The 16,918-nt window shown below is 45.2% G+C and overlaps 2 protein-coding genes across 2 annotated transcripts, besides 19 other annotated features; both read right to left on the minus strand.

Annotated features, from left to right (window-relative positions):
• Window positions 1–3,449: 3,449 nt before the first annotated feature.
• EKO05_0005331 (uncharacterized protein) lies at window positions 3,450–3,991 on the minus strand (the record flags this gene model as incomplete). The annotated part of the gene is made up of 2 exons (XM_038939975.1): window positions 3,450–3,842; window positions 3,896–3,991. 2 exons carry the CDS (start codon window positions 3,989–3,991, stop codon window positions 3,450–3,452), a joined length of 489 nt encoding a protein of 162 aa, XP_038798347.1.
• Window positions 3,992–5,900: 1,909 nt separating this feature from the next.
• Window positions 5,901–5,905: a direct repeat.
• Window positions 5,906–6,065: a long terminal repeat.
• Window positions 5,906–7,737: a mobile genetic element.
• Window positions 5,906–11,180: a mobile genetic element.
• Window positions 6,707–6,927: a mobile genetic element.
• Window positions 6,716–6,954: a mobile genetic element.
• Window positions 6,728–7,029: a mobile genetic element.
• Window positions 7,292–7,476: a mobile genetic element.
• Window positions 7,292–7,479: a mobile genetic element.
• Window positions 7,628–7,652: a tandem repeat.
• On the minus strand, window positions 7,678–8,415 carry EKO05_0005332 (uncharacterized protein; the record flags this gene model as incomplete). Its single annotated transcript, XM_038945970.2, has 1 exon — window positions 7,678–8,415. One exon carries the CDS (start codon window positions 8,413–8,415, stop codon window positions 7,678–7,680), a length of 738 nt encoding a protein of 245 aa, XP_038798348.2.
• Window positions 7,738–11,174: a dispersed repeat.
• Window positions 8,609–8,838: a mobile genetic element.
• Window positions 8,609–8,841: a mobile genetic element.
• Window positions 11,021–11,180: a long terminal repeat.
• Window positions 11,181–11,185: a direct repeat.
• Window positions 11,186–15,242: 4,057 nt separating this feature from the next.
• Window positions 15,243–15,275: a dispersed repeat.
• Window positions 15,276–15,601: a mobile genetic element.
• Window positions 15,602–15,607: 6 nt separating this feature from the next.
• Window positions 15,608–15,803: a dispersed repeat.
• Window positions 15,804–15,808: 5 nt separating this feature from the next.
• Window positions 15,809–16,918: part of a mobile genetic element that runs on past the window's edge.

Genomic DNA, 16,918 nt, shown 5'->3' on the forward strand with positions numbered 1-16,918 from the left:
AAGCATGTTTCTGTTGTTTTATGCAAATGCCTAAGAAAGTTGTTATATGTAGCCATGCTCTGTGTAACACGTGTGTTAAGATTTTTAGAAAATGCTCTAGGACTGAGAAGAACTCTTATAAGCTATCTGAATGTGTCTTATGTAGCTTAAACTACCAGAAGGTAGTGTTCTGCTTCGTTCCACCCACCGCTGGAATCCGAAGGCTTAGCGTTGACGGAGGCGGTGTTAAAGGCATTATCCCTTTTATGTTTCTTCAGCATATCAATACTCTGCTTGCGCCACTAGGACTCCCAGTACAGGATTACTTTAACATGGTTTTTGGGACTTTAGCTGGTGCGTTTTCGAGATCCTTAAATTTGCTATTGCTGACCGAATAGGTGGACTTGTTGTAATTGGTCTGTTCCTTCTAAGATGGAGTGTTTCTGATTCCATCCGGCGTTTTGAGGATGTTGCACAGAAAACATTTGGAAAAAGAGCGACATTTATTGCTAGGATCTTGCGACTCCTTGTGGCATACGTACAAGATGGCCAATACAGCCTCGCTGCTATCTAAGCGGCTTTTAAGAAGACTCTTAACTCTCTGCTGCAGATGTTTAATCCCTTACGTAACGATACAAAGGTGGCTGTTACCACTACTAGTGTTAAATCCTCTACACCTTGGCTTTTCACAAACTATAATGCTGGTAAGAGGGCTATAAGCTCAGGTAAGCTTCTATCTCACTTGTTCGTGCGTGTTAGCTTAAACACTAGGTTACGATATTGCGCGCGCTGAGAAAGCCCATGACGACATCAGTGTTGGAGAAGCGTAAGGGCTAAATCGATTGCTATCTATATTGTGTGCTAATACCTAGTAGGGCATGCTGTACATTGGCAGCTCCTTGGTATACGTTGTAACTCCTGAAGATGGCCTAACTAATCGTTTGTCAGGTTCTTCAAACCTCAACCAGTAGGTAAGATAGGTGTATTCCAGGATAGAGGGCTACTTCACAACTGTCCATCAGACATTGCAGAGTGGGAAACGAGGTTTGTCTGGCCCAAAAAACCTGACGACCCGGATTTCGCTCTCTCTCTCGGCACTGGAACTGTATTAGAAGAGGGCATTGAGACCAGTATTTGCTTAGAAGATGACTTAAGCATTACAAGCCGATTCTTGCTCCGCATATTAGACGGTTGGAAGCACTAGTTAAACGCGCAAAAAGGCTACGACCAGTACATTAATTCTGTTCCTCTGAAGTCCTGACCGCGCTATCATCGCCTCAACATTCAATTCCATGGGCCTGAGCCTAGTCTGGACAATGCGTTGAAGATTCCAGAGATGAAGAATGATGTCGCTAAAACAATAGAGCAGGATGAAAGTAAGATTAGTGCTGTCATTGATGCCATGATGGCCTCCATGTTCTATTTTGAGCTAGATGGACCCCCTGTATTCGAAGCTGGCGAATTCAAATGCTCTGGCTATGTCTATTTCTGTGCTAAATTGCGAGCTGACGGCCTTTGCTATCTGTACACCCAGCTACAGCATACGTCATCGTGGTTCTTGATTTAAGAGAATCCCGTTGAATGTGTCGATCGGATACCAAAGAGCCTGCCACCATTCAAGAGAAGAGTATGCTTTCGAGTCAAACACGATAATGAACTTATCACACTGTCAATCTGAGGCATCGTGAACGCTTTGAGATCTATTAGCGGGTTTCCTACAACCCTCCAGCAGCTGATAGAAAGCTAAAGGCTTAATAGCGTGTTTGGAAAAGTCGACCATTTTGTAAATGAGAAGCCGCTCCCTGCGATACCGAGAAAACGAAGCAGGGATGATCACCAAGGGGGTCGCTGTAATCCAAAACGAGCTTGTTCTAGTTTATACAGCATATAGTCTATAAATATTTTGTCTTAAGATCCTATCACTAATGTTTGAACTGGTGAGCAGCTAGACACATTTTGGCCAACAAACTTGAGTTCGCCTGATAGAGTGTAAGAGCATTGCTTGAACATGGGACCTGACACCTGCGTAACCCCGAGTAAAGTGTTTTACCTGTTTCCTGTAATGAACCATTTGTAGGCAGGATTCAGTTTGTCCTATGTTTCTTGTTGATCTGTACCAGCCAATTTCCTGTACAGGTGGCCTTATTCCTGATTTTGGCGCCATGTGTAGTCTGACTACCTGAATCCATGCCAGATTGGTGCCTAGATTCCTCCTGCATAGGTAGGGTTGTATCCGTTTTTCGTTTCCTGCATAGGATCATGACCTGTTCCTAGAACATTCCAGTGCCTGCTCTCTTCCTACACAGGTGATTTTTTTTCCGCTTATAGTTCCCTGTGTATTGTGGCATCTTGCACTTAAAATAGGTCGGTACCAGCATTGTTCCTGTACAGTAGATTTGTATCCGTTTTTAGTGCTCTGCATAGGAAGACCACCTGTTTTAAAATTATCCTGGGGCCTGCCGTTCTTCCCTACATATATCCTTGGATTCCACGTGTAGATGAGAATGCTTAGGCAATGACATAGAAAGAATCTGTGCAGCTCCTTTGCTTAAGCCCTGTTTCCTGCCCTTTCTTGCCACCTACGCCTATCCCCCTTCTGCCACACAATTGCTGATACACTATCGGCCTAGCGTGGCCCTCAGTGTTACATAATCGCGTGTCCTGCTCTCCTGCACCAAACGTGGGTACATTGCCTACTTAGTCGCTCTATTCTCAAAATTAACGATGACGGAGGCATCAACCAACGGTCTATGTTCCATCTGAATTACTTCATTTCCTGGTCACCAGAATAATCAGAGATCTATATCTTCTGAGCATCTTTGAGCAACCTGACCTGAGGTATATGAGCCTCTACGCTTTTTGGAAGGGCGATAACTCCTATCGCACATGTCGCCATCTCCGGTCCGATAGGCGTAGATACTCGAAAGGGTCATCGCATGATCCTTAATCTCATCTACAAGTTCTCCGAGATTCTTAAGCATTCTCCTCCGTTTCCTATCTCTTATGCTTTCAGAAAGATGACCTATAAGATCAATGTGAGATTGGCGTAGCGCGCTTGTGTCTTTAATCGATATCGCTTTAGTGTTCCAGCACGTCTTGCCAAAACTTTGCACTAAAATGTTATGCTGCCTCGCCTTCGCATCTTCGACTGCTTCTGGAAGCTCTCGCACTTTGATCTATTGAGACTTATGCCGATAGAATGCTGATCTTAGATCACACAAGACCTGCTTTTCGTGATCTGACCGCGCCCACTCAATCTTCCCGGCGTGCTCAGTCCTGGCTCTCTTGCGGCAGTTGTGTCTACGAGACAGATTTTGCTCATGAGACTAAGACTTGCTACACTGAGATACCGCGCGAGCTGGCCCATCCAATCTTGAATTTGCTTCCGTTCCTAGACTCTCGTCGTCCGTATCATCAATAACAATAGGCAGCCCGTGGTTTGTGTCCGTGATTATCGAGTTCGATGTTTGTTAAATCGCCGTTTTGCGGACACTAATCTTAGATTGCTTATGTCTAGAGCAAATCTCACTATCTCTTCCATCCCCGTGCACTTCTTTATAGTCAAAGAGGGCCTCAACTTTTGATATCGTCAGCAATGGTGTCTTTGGAGTTACAGGGCTGGTGTCGACGGCAGTGACTTGTGAGATTGCCATTGATGGTGCCTTTGGAGTTGCAGGGCTGGTGTCGACGGCAGTGACTTGCGAGATTGCCATTGATGTTGCTTTGAATGCTTCAGGGGTACCATCGGTGGCCATGATCACAGACGTATCAAAGGATGGCCCAGTGTTAGAAGCTTGCGATTCGTGCTCAGGTTGGGTAATAACTGTTGCTGCTTCGGGTTTTTTATGGAAAAATTCGAAGTTCTATTGCCTCTCAGCGTTTGTTATACTGCAAGGACAAGGCAGGGGAGGCTTACACCATTCTGTTCAGAGAGGACTTCGCTGCCCCAGATTTCATGGCTGATCAGAAGATCGAAGTCAAATTTGTTGGATGGCCACATGCTGTAGTCCATAATGGGGTTTTATCAATAGCGTTGAAGGGGGAATGTCGAGGTATCGGCGCCAAAAGAAGGATCGTAAGCCTTTGTCAAAAAACTGTGCTATTTAAGGCACGCTGATGTGCTTTATATATCTATATTCTGGCATGTGACAACAACCCTGGGCTTGTTTAAGACACTAAAGCCTTTTCGTACCTCAGCTAGTCATCGTCCCCCTCTTAGAAAACGAAGCGGTTGGCTACGGCACTTGATCAACCTGTTACTGAGGGTACCCCCTGCGTATACGAGGCAGAATCCGTTGGCCTGAACAGTATTTTTGCTGCTGTGATGAAGATGAAGCAGAGCTAGTGTCTCTCGATATGCTCTGCCACCACCATCGTCTTCGCTGCTCCCAATCTAGGGGGTAACCGGCAGATGCTATTGGCTTCGTAGTATTGAGTGAATGGATTTGCATGAATGAGAGCTGCATTGTGTTATTATGTGGCGGCGACTGTATTATGTTGCGGGCTTTGGCAAGCTAACAGCGTAGCACCAAGTCCTCTTGCATGAGACCGGCATGCACTGTGCCATGGCGGTAGCACGTCATCACAGATATTGGGCGGTACCCAGATTGTGCTGTTTACTCTAATTCGCCAGTGACAGAGGCATCAGCTCCTTACGCATAAGGCCAAGTAGCGCTTTGCCATTGTTGAATACGCGGTTGCATGCCCTAACGGCGTAGTAGCCTCATGCGTTAGGATTGTTTGGTTGTCAAGGCAAGAGGACAAGAATAGAGCCATCTTGTGCCCCCTCTGACAGAAACATGACCAGCATTGGAGTACTAAAAGTAGAAAGACCGGCAGGGCTTACGATACAACCGTTACGAATAAGCCCCTGAGCGCGGCATGCACAGCAAGCTGAACACTGACTGAGTCGTACTGAGGCATACATAAAGAGTAACATCAGCCGTCCAGAGTGTTTGATTAACTAGCCTATATGGATTCTACCCCAACTATACCAAAGACATTGAACCAAGCTCCCGACAGGTATGACTTCCTGAGTCTGAGCATCAGGACATATGCTAATCTTTGTCAGCCCTGAACCTGCCCTTTGCTTCCTTTTGATCTACACGGACGATATTAGAGATAGAGGAATTATTGTTGACATCAACGAAGTCTCTTTGCACTACTCCTTCTATGCGCAAAACACCCCCAGCAGATCAGAATGCAGGCGATTCAACGGTGGCGTTCCCATTCCTAGACCTCCCATCAGGTGTGCAAATCGGTGCCACGTCAAAGAGCTTCTATTAATCTGTTCCTATAGACATTCGTAACATCTTCTACACCCTCTGCCTAGAGCTTGCAACAATCAGCATGAAGAGGCAACGCGATATCCGCTGCAAAGAGAGCGGATTCCGCAGCTTTACACAGGTTTCACGACACATCCGTGCAGAGTTCTACCCTCTATATATGAGGAGCACGTTTACAGTCAAGAACTACCAAGTACCAGCTTTCGTTAAAGATGTCCTTCCAAGATCAATCAACCTCAGAGAGACTATACTCAGGATTGACATAGGGCAGCGTTACTTTGGCAAGCGTGTTGATATCTTGCCAGCACTTCTTTCCATAGCACGCCGAGAAGATATCCAAGTTCAGTTCCAGTGCGATAATTGGAATTAGGGGATAGCGGAGCGCCTTACCCAAGCATGCCAGCAAAGGTCGCGGTAGCAGGCGATGATCTGCAGAGTGGGGCACATCTTCATCAACGGAGACCCAATCATAATATTCAGAGAATCGGGGCTCCAGGAATGGAAGGCAAGAACAGAAATCATTTCCTAAAAGTTTTGAGCCTATCTTGGGTTTCAAATGAAAGCTGAGAATAATGGTCTTATGTTCCTATCAAGGATCGAGCATGCCGAATGACACCTACATTACTTGGTCGGTGCAAATTTGTGGCGGCGTAACTAGCCGCTGTAGGGAACAATGGAAAGACTGCGCTGTATTGCTGTCTAGCTAGGAGAGTGCAATATATACCTGTCCCGAGACCAACTAAGCTAGGGCCGTCTGCCGTGGGTAGACGGTCCGATTGACACCCAATTGATACCGCAACACTCCCCCCCAGCTGCTGTGAACAACAAGGCTGAATCTATCTACCTAGTACCACCCGGTGAGGCCTGCTAGATCTGGTATCCTAGCCTCCTGAGTGCTGTCTATAAGGTGATGCTTAACGTCTTCTAATCTAAGCTGTTAGACGAATCTCTCGTGTTTCTGTCGTACTAGAGTCTTAGTAAGGCCGTCTGCTGGCATGTCTGCTGTAGGGCACCAGGCAACGTCTATACGACTGTGCTGTACCTCCTGCCTAAGCTACATCTAATGCGTGTTAACGTGGCGTAGCTTTGTGTGTAGCCTGTCCTCCTGCTTCGTAACTATGCCTACTGTCTGCTGATTATTACAGTAGATGACTGGCTTCACGTCAGGATTGAACCTAAGGTGTTTGAACACTCTGTTCCACCATTCCATCTCCCCCCCAGCCACGGAGAGAGCCATAAGCTCTGCCTCTGTAGTAGACTTGGCAACTGAGCGTTGACGTGTCGCCTTCTAGTCTATACACATACTATACAGTTTAAACAGGTATCTATATAAGCTCTGTCTGGATTCCTTATTGTTAGCGAACGCTGCATCAGATGCTCTATAGAACATTAATAGATTATTAATTTAGCTGATGTATGTGGTACTGCTCCTTGCTCTGTTACATGCTCTAATAGCCAAGTACTTTGTACCTATCAGATATCTCCAGACGTGCTTAGCAGCTGCCACGTGCTTCTGCCCAGGGTTCTGTAGATGACGTGCTAGGACTAAGTGTGCTCGCGACACGTCAGGTCTCGTAAAGGTTGATATGTAGGCTAGCAAGCCAACTAGCTGCTGGTATATCTGTGTGCGGCTGGCGTTCGGCTCCTCTGTGCTCAACGGCAGGTAGCTCTCAGTTAACGGTACCACTGGGTATCTCCCTGACGTCTGTGCTAAGTTGAACTTGGCTGACACTTTGTTAATAAAAGAGTCCTGTACCAGCCATATAGATGCTGCTTCCTAGTCTCTAAGTACCCGTACACCTAGGAACCACTTTAGGGCACCTAGTCTTCGCACGTTGTACGTTGCCTGCAGCTGCTTCTTAAATTGGCTGTAATGGCTGAGATGCTGTAGGTGTACCAGAACAACAATATCATCCACGTAGAAGAACACAATCAAATGCTCGCTTGTAAATAGACACGGCACGTCCTTGATTGGTCTCAGCCCTAGGTTCACCAGCGTTCTGCTCAGGTGCTTAAACTAAAGCTGTGGTGCGTCCTTAAGGCCATATAGGGCTCTCTTAAGTTCGAGTAGCTCGCCTATCTGTCTTACGAACGGTTCTGGTGTACGAACGTAGACTAGCTGCTCTAGTGGTGCATTCAGGAACGCGTTCAGCACGTCATACTGATACGCCTGAAGGCCAAATACAGCAGCTATAGCTATTAGAGATCTGAATACACGTGCTGCCAGTGTGGCTGCGTACGTGTCTCCCCACTCGTTCTAGAGGTCTCCTCTAACAACAAGTCTTGCCTTGTACTTGTAGAGGTACCTATCTTCGTCAAACTTGTATGTGAATACCCACTTTAGAGGGAGTATCTGTGCCTCAGCGGCTGCTGCTGCTGCTGTTACTGACGTGGTTGCAAAGCATCCCTTCTCTTAACAGCTAGCAAACTCAGCATAAGCTGCCTCTCTGAACTCCTGTCCGTGCAGGTGCTTCTCTAGGTCTCTCCACTGTTGTGGGGGTGCTGGGAGCCTGTCTCTGTGCAGCCTTGTGCGTGGCGCTTCGCCCATAAGTTTCTGAGATTCTGACGGATTGACAGCTAGTGCAAATGCTGTGTAGTACGATCCCAGCGGGCGTCTCTGTCTCCTTGACGTCAGCACGTTTGCCTCGTCAATCTGGCTGCTGATATCTTCTCTCCTTGGAGCGTTATTCGATCGTCGATCCGGAGCCTCTGCCTCAGGCATAAGAGTCTGCCAGCCTCGTGGCATGCTGCCACTCTCCTGACTACTCTCAACTATCTCTCTGTTGCCATCCAGCAGATAACTCGGCTCGGGTGTGTCCTCAGGCGTCGGTAGCCATTCTGTACTCTCTGTCACTTCCTTCTGTGACTCTCGATGACCAGCCATCTCATTCATTAGCTGACTCTCTGCTTCGTCAACGCTCTCTGCCTCATGGGCATCCTCTGTCTCGTTGACGTTTTCTTGACTAGGAATGATTTCACTGACGTGTGACTCCCCTATAAGTTGCTCTGGTTCCTCTAGATTTTCCAGGATGTTGAGAACAGTAGCAATCTCACGTAGTCTCTGTCTCTCTGGGTAAACCTCCTCCATGCTGTGCTCTGACGGCAGGAAGACCACGTCCCGTGTCCTCAATACTCTCTGCAGCGTCAGCATCCACACGCGATAGATATTTGTAGAGTCATAGCCTACTAGCTGTCCTATTAACGCACGTGATTGTAGCTTCTCCCCGCGCTTCAGCTTCGTGTTTAACGCGTATGCTCGGGATCTAATAGTAGTCAGGTGAGCAACTGTTAGCTTACGTCCGTGGACAACCTCATATAGAGTTCTCTAGGACAGTGCTTCTGTAGGCGTGCGATTAAGGAGATATACAGCTGTCATGCAGCACTTGTTAGTTAACTCCATAGGCAGGTCTCCGCCGATCCGGATAGCCCGTCCCCTCGTGACAATCGTGCTGCCGGCTCTCTCTGTGAGTCCGTTCTGTTCCTCAGTGTACTCGGCTCTTGGTTCTACAACAATACCAAGGTCTCTGAATATCTGTAGCATCTCACTATAGCCACGGTCACTGTCTAGTCTTATGACTGACACATCAGCATTGTACTAACGTCTAATCTTCGCCAGTAGTCTCTCTGCAGCACGCCTCAGCGTTACTGAGCTCTTATCTGGTAGGCAGCACGCCTCGTGCCAAGACGTGTACTGGTCAACGGCATAGAACATCCACAGGTCTCTGTTGTAACAGTGCTCCGTTCTCTCACGCAATTAAATAAGGTTAATGCCAAGTCTATAGAATAGACGGATGGCTGGCTCCCTAGGTGGTTGTTAGCTGACTATCCTGTGTAGCTTCGCCTGTATGCACGTCTCACACGTGTCCCATTAGGGTGCCTTAGGGTGCTGTTCAACCTGTATCCCGTTAACGTGGTTGCTCAATTGAGCTACTGCCTTCTGACTCACGTGGCCAAGGAGCTTATGGGCATCCTTCTGGGTGACTGTTAGTGGCTTCCGTTTGTCTTGTAACGGCCTGGGTACTGGATATCGTGTCGCATACACTAACAATAGAGCCGGCTGCAGTGCCTGCTCTTTCTTATTGTTAATTAACCAGTGTCTATCCTGGTACTGTAATAGACATATGACGTTTAACGCTTTCTCCTGGTATAGGCAGTTACGTCCTAAGTCAAAGTGTACTCCTAGAGGCCTGCTGCGTGACAATCCAACCACGCTTGTGAAGAATCTAGGGATGTAGGCCACGTACGTCAACTTCATCTAGCTTCTTCCTGTTGGCGTCTTAACGTTGAGTACTACCTTACCCCACTCCTCTATCTGTGCTAGCACTCCGCCAGCGTACACGTAGTCTGTGGGTCCTCCCTTTATAGTTGTAGTCTAATTGGATCCTCTAGTGTTTGTCACGTGACAGTTTGAACCTGGATCTAGTATCCACCTAGTGAGTAGCAGCGGCTGACTCTGATTAGCTATAGCTGTAGTCTGTAGCATAGCATTGCAGTGGGTCGTGCTCCTGACTGGCTGGCCATTATCCATGCTGATTACAGACTGCTTCTTACTCTCTGTTTCTTGCTTGCCGTTCTTCCTAAGGCGAGCTTCTACGTGTCTAAGTGCCTTAGCTATAGTAGTCTCAGCCTGGCGTAGCTCGTCAAACTTCTTCTCTACTGCTGCATCTGGCGTCCAATTAGACTGCTGTAGGCTGTAGTTGACGTATTGACAGTCCTTGAATCTGTGGCTATTCCCACACAGGCATGCCGTACGTCGTGTTAATCCACCTAAGGCTGTCAGGTTGTCTGTGCTAGGTGTGCTAGCCGTGCTAGGTGCAACACCTAACGTTGCAAACGTGCCAAGAGATAATGCAATTGGACGTGTGCGTCGATAGTAAGACCGAAATTCAGCCACAAGATCTGCGGTTGACGTGTACTGCTCTCCTCTCTGGTCCTTCCTGATTAGCTCATGCAGCTGTGTAGCTGCCCAGCTATCGTTAAGGCCCCTGATCGACAGTATGAAGTCCTCTTGAGATCGGTTACCATCCACTTCGGGCATCTTGGCCTCCGTCAGGAGTCTGGTGATTGTCACCTACTCGTCAAACCAGGTATCCAGATTTGCTCTCCTTGGTCTCGTACACACAGCTCTGTAGCAGCTGCGTAGCTGGTGATTCCGCTCACCTACTGATGGGCAGAGGTGCTTCTTGAGCGTTGTCAATCGACTGTACGGGTCTGAGCAGCTGACAATAAGATCCAGGTGCTTGACGTCGATTGTCCGGGCAATCTCAGAGTTAAAGCTTCTTAAGGCCTTCTCTCTCTATAACCATCTTGCCTCCTCACGCTTAAACCTCCTTGCCTACGTGTTGTAGACTGATATCTCTTCAGCAGACAGATCCTTAATGTCAATATCGTCCTGCTCTTCTTCAGATACCTGAGTTTTCTTAAACCTCCACACAGGCTTCTCCTGTGGCTTCTCATCTTGTAGCTTCCTCAGCTCGTCCACTGACAGACTTAGGTTGACGTACGGCCACAGGTTGTCTCTGTCTGCTGTGTCCTTTCTTACGAACAACTACTTCTCCTAGTTATCAGGCTTGCTGAGTATAACTGACGTCTTTGTTACTAGCAGGTCCTGCTCATATGCACTTATTGTGCTATCTCTTAGGACGTGCTCTATTTGACAGGTTGACAATTAATCTAGTTATGTTAACAGCCAGTTGTACAGGCTGTATATAAACAGGTAAACGCAGCAATTAACTAAAGGCTTCTAGGCTTATAACTGTGGCAGCGTAACTAGCTGCTGTAGGGAATAATAGAAAGACTGCGCTGTATTACTGTCTAGCTAGGAGAGTGCAATATATACCTGTCCCGAGACCAACTAAGCTAGGGCCGTCTGCCGTGGGTAGACGGTCCGATTGACACCCAATTGATACCGCAACAAAATTTAATTCAGACCGTAGTACAATAGGGCAATACATTGATACAGCTTATCGCACACAGTAGTGTTTGTGCGCTCCTTGCAAGCCCACGCGTGGGATACTAAGGTGCAATTACATGTGCGGACAAGTGCTTCCAGCTAGTTTCTGAGACCCCCGAACCCTGCTTTAGATCCGTAATGCGGCAGTATTCCAGAACCATCTTAATTGTTCTGATCCCTGAGAAGGTGCATGGCAAGCACATAGAAACATCTGTTGAGTATGGCTGTCGAGTTTCTGTTTCCAGAATGCCGTTCCCTGCAAGCGTCTGCTGTGCCACCCGTACGCGCCCACGCTACCCATGCCCCTCTTCGTACCTGGCGGGTCGATAGGAAGCAACGTTTAGCCCCCAAAAAATCAGAACACAGTCTTTGGGACTCTGTCGTGGTCCTTGGTCGCATTTGTGTTAGTTGTAGCGGATCATAAAACTGACAACAGAATGCTGTATGCTGATAGCGATTACAAATGTGCTATGCACCTGAAGACTGCTTTTTGAGTTCAGTTCGCACCTTAACACATCTCTGCGCTAATGGAATAGTCCTTGTGCGGTACATCATTGCGAAATCTACCTGGTCTCTGTGCCTTGCGGAACAATCTTTAACCTCTTTTAACCTCTTTAGCTATCGTGCACGCACTCGCACTCATTTCTTAATCCAATATGAATCCTTCTCTCTCTTCTCTACCCCCACTGGAGTACTCTGTGTACACCACTTCGGCTCTTATGTGGAAGACTAAGAATGCTAAGTACTGGTCTACCTTTGTGGAGAAAGGCAAGCCAAGGGTTGAAGATTTCTGAGAGCATATCCAGTATATTAGAGACCCACACTTCACCAGCGCAGTAAGTATTTACAGATAGTAGCATGAATAAGTAGCTACTAATAGCTTCCCACAGTACGGTCCAAACCATATACAACCAATTTGTGAAGTACCAGATTCTATTCAGATTCAATACAGTCAAGTTTTCTGTCACCTTACTGAGCTCCTTGATAAATTCCAGGACTGCATTAGCGAGATGAGTCCACTTAAAGAAGAAGACTTGTTGTTCCTTCTTCTTTGCTGATTTGCAGATTCTTCTGAAGCGGCCGTATATGCAGAGATAAGGCGCTTAGATGACGTCTAAATCTACGACTCAACTATCTAAGAACCGCTTGTAGGTCAGCTTATACACCAGCATTGTAACAGTGTTAACGTTGAATTATAGGAATCAACGGTACTTGAAGGCTCTCTGAGTCACGATGCCAGTGTTATCTATGCTGATCTGAGTATGAACTACTCAGAGCTACAGGGAGAGCATTTTCCTGACACGGCCTACAGCCTCTTACCCTAGACACCTTTAGAAATAAATAATACTTATGCGGTAACAATCAACTTCCCTGCACTGATGCCTATCCAACCGCTAGATAGTTTGGCTCTGCCTATAGATAATCCACTAGAGTACTCAAGTCTGTCAGAATTGACAGATATATGGCCAGAGCACAACTGGACCTAGTTGCTATTTAAATTACAACCTCTGGGTTTTCGCATACATCAATGTTACCACAATAGAGTAGAGCATGGTGGCGAGGATGAAGCTTTTGAGCTACCCCTAGGATTTCCAGAAATAGTGCACTATATAGAAGAAGCTTTCAGTAACGTAATAAATACCAGCAGGCACTTACTTGTTTATTAGAAGCTAATCATTGTAGGTTGCCCGTGCTACATTTCGTGTTCAGAACCAGTCAAGACAATCCCTACCCCTAGAAGATAGAGGCACTCAGAGCTTTGAGTGCAATCTTTTCGCTACAATCCCTTCTTTGTACATTACAGTGCAGTAAGAGGGGGGGTTTCTAGTGTATAGGTGTTTCAGGGACAGAAAGGTTTAGTTTTCACCCAGACTGATTCTCTTTAAGCTGACAGCTATCTAGGATTGGATTTCATCCCACAATGGTCACGAGGAGTGTTCTGGTTGTTAAGAAGATTTTGGATTATAGTAACAAGCTAGCTACGTAGATACAGCAACTCCGCAATTTAGACGTGTCTCTATTAATTACTCTTCTTAATGTGATAAATGATACAATAGGCTGCAGATTTAGGAGCTTACGTAAATCGTGTTCGTACGCTGCAAGTAGCCCTAAGATTGGCTGTCTACCGAAGCCCGTTACCCGTGCCTCAGAATCCTGCGGCCTATTAACAGAAAACTGTCCCCAGATTCCATTATTACACATGTACAGGCTCTTTTCTATATATAAGCAAAAAGATCCTATAAATCTAGCTGTCTACCCAGGAACACTTTGCAATCAATTAGATAATTAAGCTATGTCTGCTACACCACCTCTTTTGTCTTGCCAATCAGTTAACAGCGACGGCTTAGAGCTAGTTAAACTTGCCTACACCCCCACATGGCCCACACAGTTGCAAAGTTCTATGCATCACGTTACAGATCAACCGCCCTAGCCAGACATATATCTACATCTTTCACAAGTCCTTAAGTGGGAAATATGGACGCACAGCCAAACTTATGCTAAGCTTGTAAGCGAGTGTATGCAATCTGCAGAACTTGCAGACCAAGTAAATAGACTCTCTAGCAAGCTTGTGCAGTTGCGAAAGTCATGCAAAGTACCTCAGCACAAAGACAAAGGGTCTTTGTTGGCCCTTTAAAGTAATCTTGAACAGGAACGCAAGGTTTGTGCTATAAGATATCCTTAAGGAAAAGAAATTGAAATACAACAGACTCCAAAGCCATGGTCACCTGGGCCGTTTCAGCAGAATTAAGAATCTATTCTCACAACAGGAGAAGGAGCAGGCGCTGTATGGCACTACAATAGACACGCAAATAAACAGTCATAACGCTTATTCGTACGGTAAATGCAAGTTCATAGATTTTTAACAAGCACTTGATAACAAGCTATATGTTTATTGCTTTTCCCTTATTGCGACGGTGATAACTCGGCCTTGAAGCTGCAAACATACTACGCCAACAATACAGTGTCATCAACAATAAGACTAATGCAAGCTAGGGTTTTTTCTATAGAAAGCTCAATCTGCTCTTACTTCGCTGCTAGTTCTTCCTTGTTCCTGCGTATGTTGACGTCTGCGGCTTTGGCAAAACATGAAAGCTACTAGCGACAATACTAATATGATAATTATAACTACAATTCCAGCCAACATTGATCTGTTTAGTCCCTTGTATTTAGGATTTCTTGTGAAAGTTGACTTTGGTATGTTAGATACCAGCCTTCTGGCTGGTTTAAGCTTCTTGAATGTACAATCAGAATCAATTTCGTGTCTCTCAATGCAAGCCTCTTACCATTTAAAACGATTATAGGCGGATTCTTTGATCTGGTTATAAGAGGCTCAGCTCTGGGCAGGGTTCTGTAGGACACTCAGTGTCAGATTAAACTCTCATACAGTGAGAAGGATAGGATAGACTGACTCATAAGAAGGTGGTTCACCCACAAGCGAAGACTGATTCTTAGACTTAGATGGAGATCTGACGAATACACAGCTTAAGATAATGCAACACATAGTAATAGTCTCCAAACTGGTACAGCGAGAGACGTTTATAGCAATAATGCAGTCTGTGCAACTGTTAGCAATATGCAAGTATTGTATTACTAAGCGACAGCTTCAAGAAATTGCAGTAAACCGTGCTCAGTTCTTGATATATTACCCAAAACCGGTTCTGGTAAACCATATTTCAGCAGATGTCTGTTCTACGTTTACGGTTCCAACGCCAGCGGCACTACCAGCAGGCTTGCCAAATACGGTAAGCTCCCAGTATCTAATTGTATAACGTGCATCCATGCGTTACACAAACACCCCTGTGCCGCAAGAGTTCTACAAATTTAACATCTTAAATATTCTTATGTTGCTTCTATCGCTCTGTAATACTGTACACTTATTCTATAGGCTTTTATCTATTAGATAAGGGCTTGTAGCGAAAAGATACATAGTGTTAAGCTGTGCTGTCGCTTATGCTTTTTTATCCACTAGAAGCTGCATTACCTTTACACCCTAGTATCAGCCCTATAGCTAAAGGCATTATATGTATTAACATACTCCACAGGTGAGCGGATCAAACAGGTGAGCGGATCACTCTGCTAAAACCACACTGAACCTCCACTATACCACGCAATGCCTTAACAACAACATTAATCTACGCCCTTAAGAGAAGCTGCAATACAGCTTGCGCTCTAGGCAATTAAATAAGACGCAACACTTACCCTATAACGCGCTATAGCTATATATAACACGCCTTACAGTATACTACACGCTTAATATATAGGAAAACCTACATAAGCTAATTATACGCTAGTTTAATAAATTATAGACTAGATTAAGGAGGACGTAATTACTAAGTATATCCTTAAGCTAGATACATAAGGATTTGCCCCTTAGCTAGCTGCTGTTAGGATCCCTTTCGGGAGGGGTGGCACGTTATTGAGCACTTGAAGATAGAGAGTGTAATTGCAGGTTATGGATAGACGAATCGCTCCCGAGTAATCAGAGCGATCCGGACAGGTTATATAGATACGCCACCCCTGCTCCATTTACCAGGCCTTCGGTCTTCGGTCTTAGTGCGGAGCACCTGGGGACTAGGGACCTGACAGCTGCTGTAGCTAATATAGCTAATTCTTTGCGTACTAAGCATAATATAGGCTATGTTAGCACAAACTAGCCTAATATGTTTATTAAGCGCTGCCTTAACCTTAAAGTAAGGTTTAATTATAAGTACGACTATAAGAAAGCCTTTTATAAGGATCTAGAGATTATATAAGGCTAGTTTAGGCTTATAGTTAATGTTAAAGCTAAGTATAGCATCTAGGACAATAACATATATAACTTTAATAAGACAGGCTTTATAATAGGCTAGATATCAATAGGAGTAGTTATTATAGGCTTAGAGCGTTAAGGACAGCTAAAGGTAGTGTAGTAGGGTAACTATAAGTAGATAATAGTTATATAGGGTATTAATAGCATAGGGTAGGCTATTCTACCCTTTATTATCTTTAAAGGCTGTAACTACCTCTCTGCCTAGTATAAAGAAGACAATCTGCCCTATAATTAGGTTATTAGAGTCTCTAAGAACAGATAGACTACTAACAAGCTTAGTCTAGACTAGTTAAAGCACTTTAATGCCTATATAAAGACGCGCACCTAAGGAGTATACTAGCTGCTCCTTATTAACAGCTATAAGAGCTATAACTTCCTTAACTTCTAACAATACTATAAGGAAGTAAACATTATTACACTATATATACCTCTATACTTATTACACCTCTTATAACTACTTAATTTAAGTTATTTTACCCCTCTAAAGAAGGTGTATAGGCGCTAAGCTAAGAATCTTATATACAACTATATTACTTATATTACTAAAACTAAGTTCCTACTATGCTTTATAGGCGCCTATAAGAAGATGTTTACTTCTAGCAATATCTAAGAAGGCTTCTAAGGCGCTAGATTAGTCCCCTTTAACCTAGAACGGGTTATAATAGGTCTTAATGTCTACCTACATACCCTACTGCTACCTCCTGTAAAAGATGCTTCTTAGCAGTCCTAAACCCTAAGTAATACCCTGTAATTAGGGTTATAATTAACGCTAGTTTAAGAGAGGATTTAAAGGCATGCAAGCAGCTTACTAACTTTAATAGTTAAGGCCTTTAAAAAGCTTGCTAAAGGCGCAGCTATTATTGCGCATAAGCTAGTGTTAGCTAAAAAGGA

This window comes from Ascochyta rabiei, chromosome 8, assembly GCF_004011695.2.
Source record: "Ascochyta rabiei chromosome 8, complete sequence".
In the NCBI taxonomy this organism is placed as follows: domain Eukaryota; kingdom Fungi; phylum Ascomycota; class Dothideomycetes; order Pleosporales; family Didymellaceae; genus Ascochyta; species Ascochyta rabiei.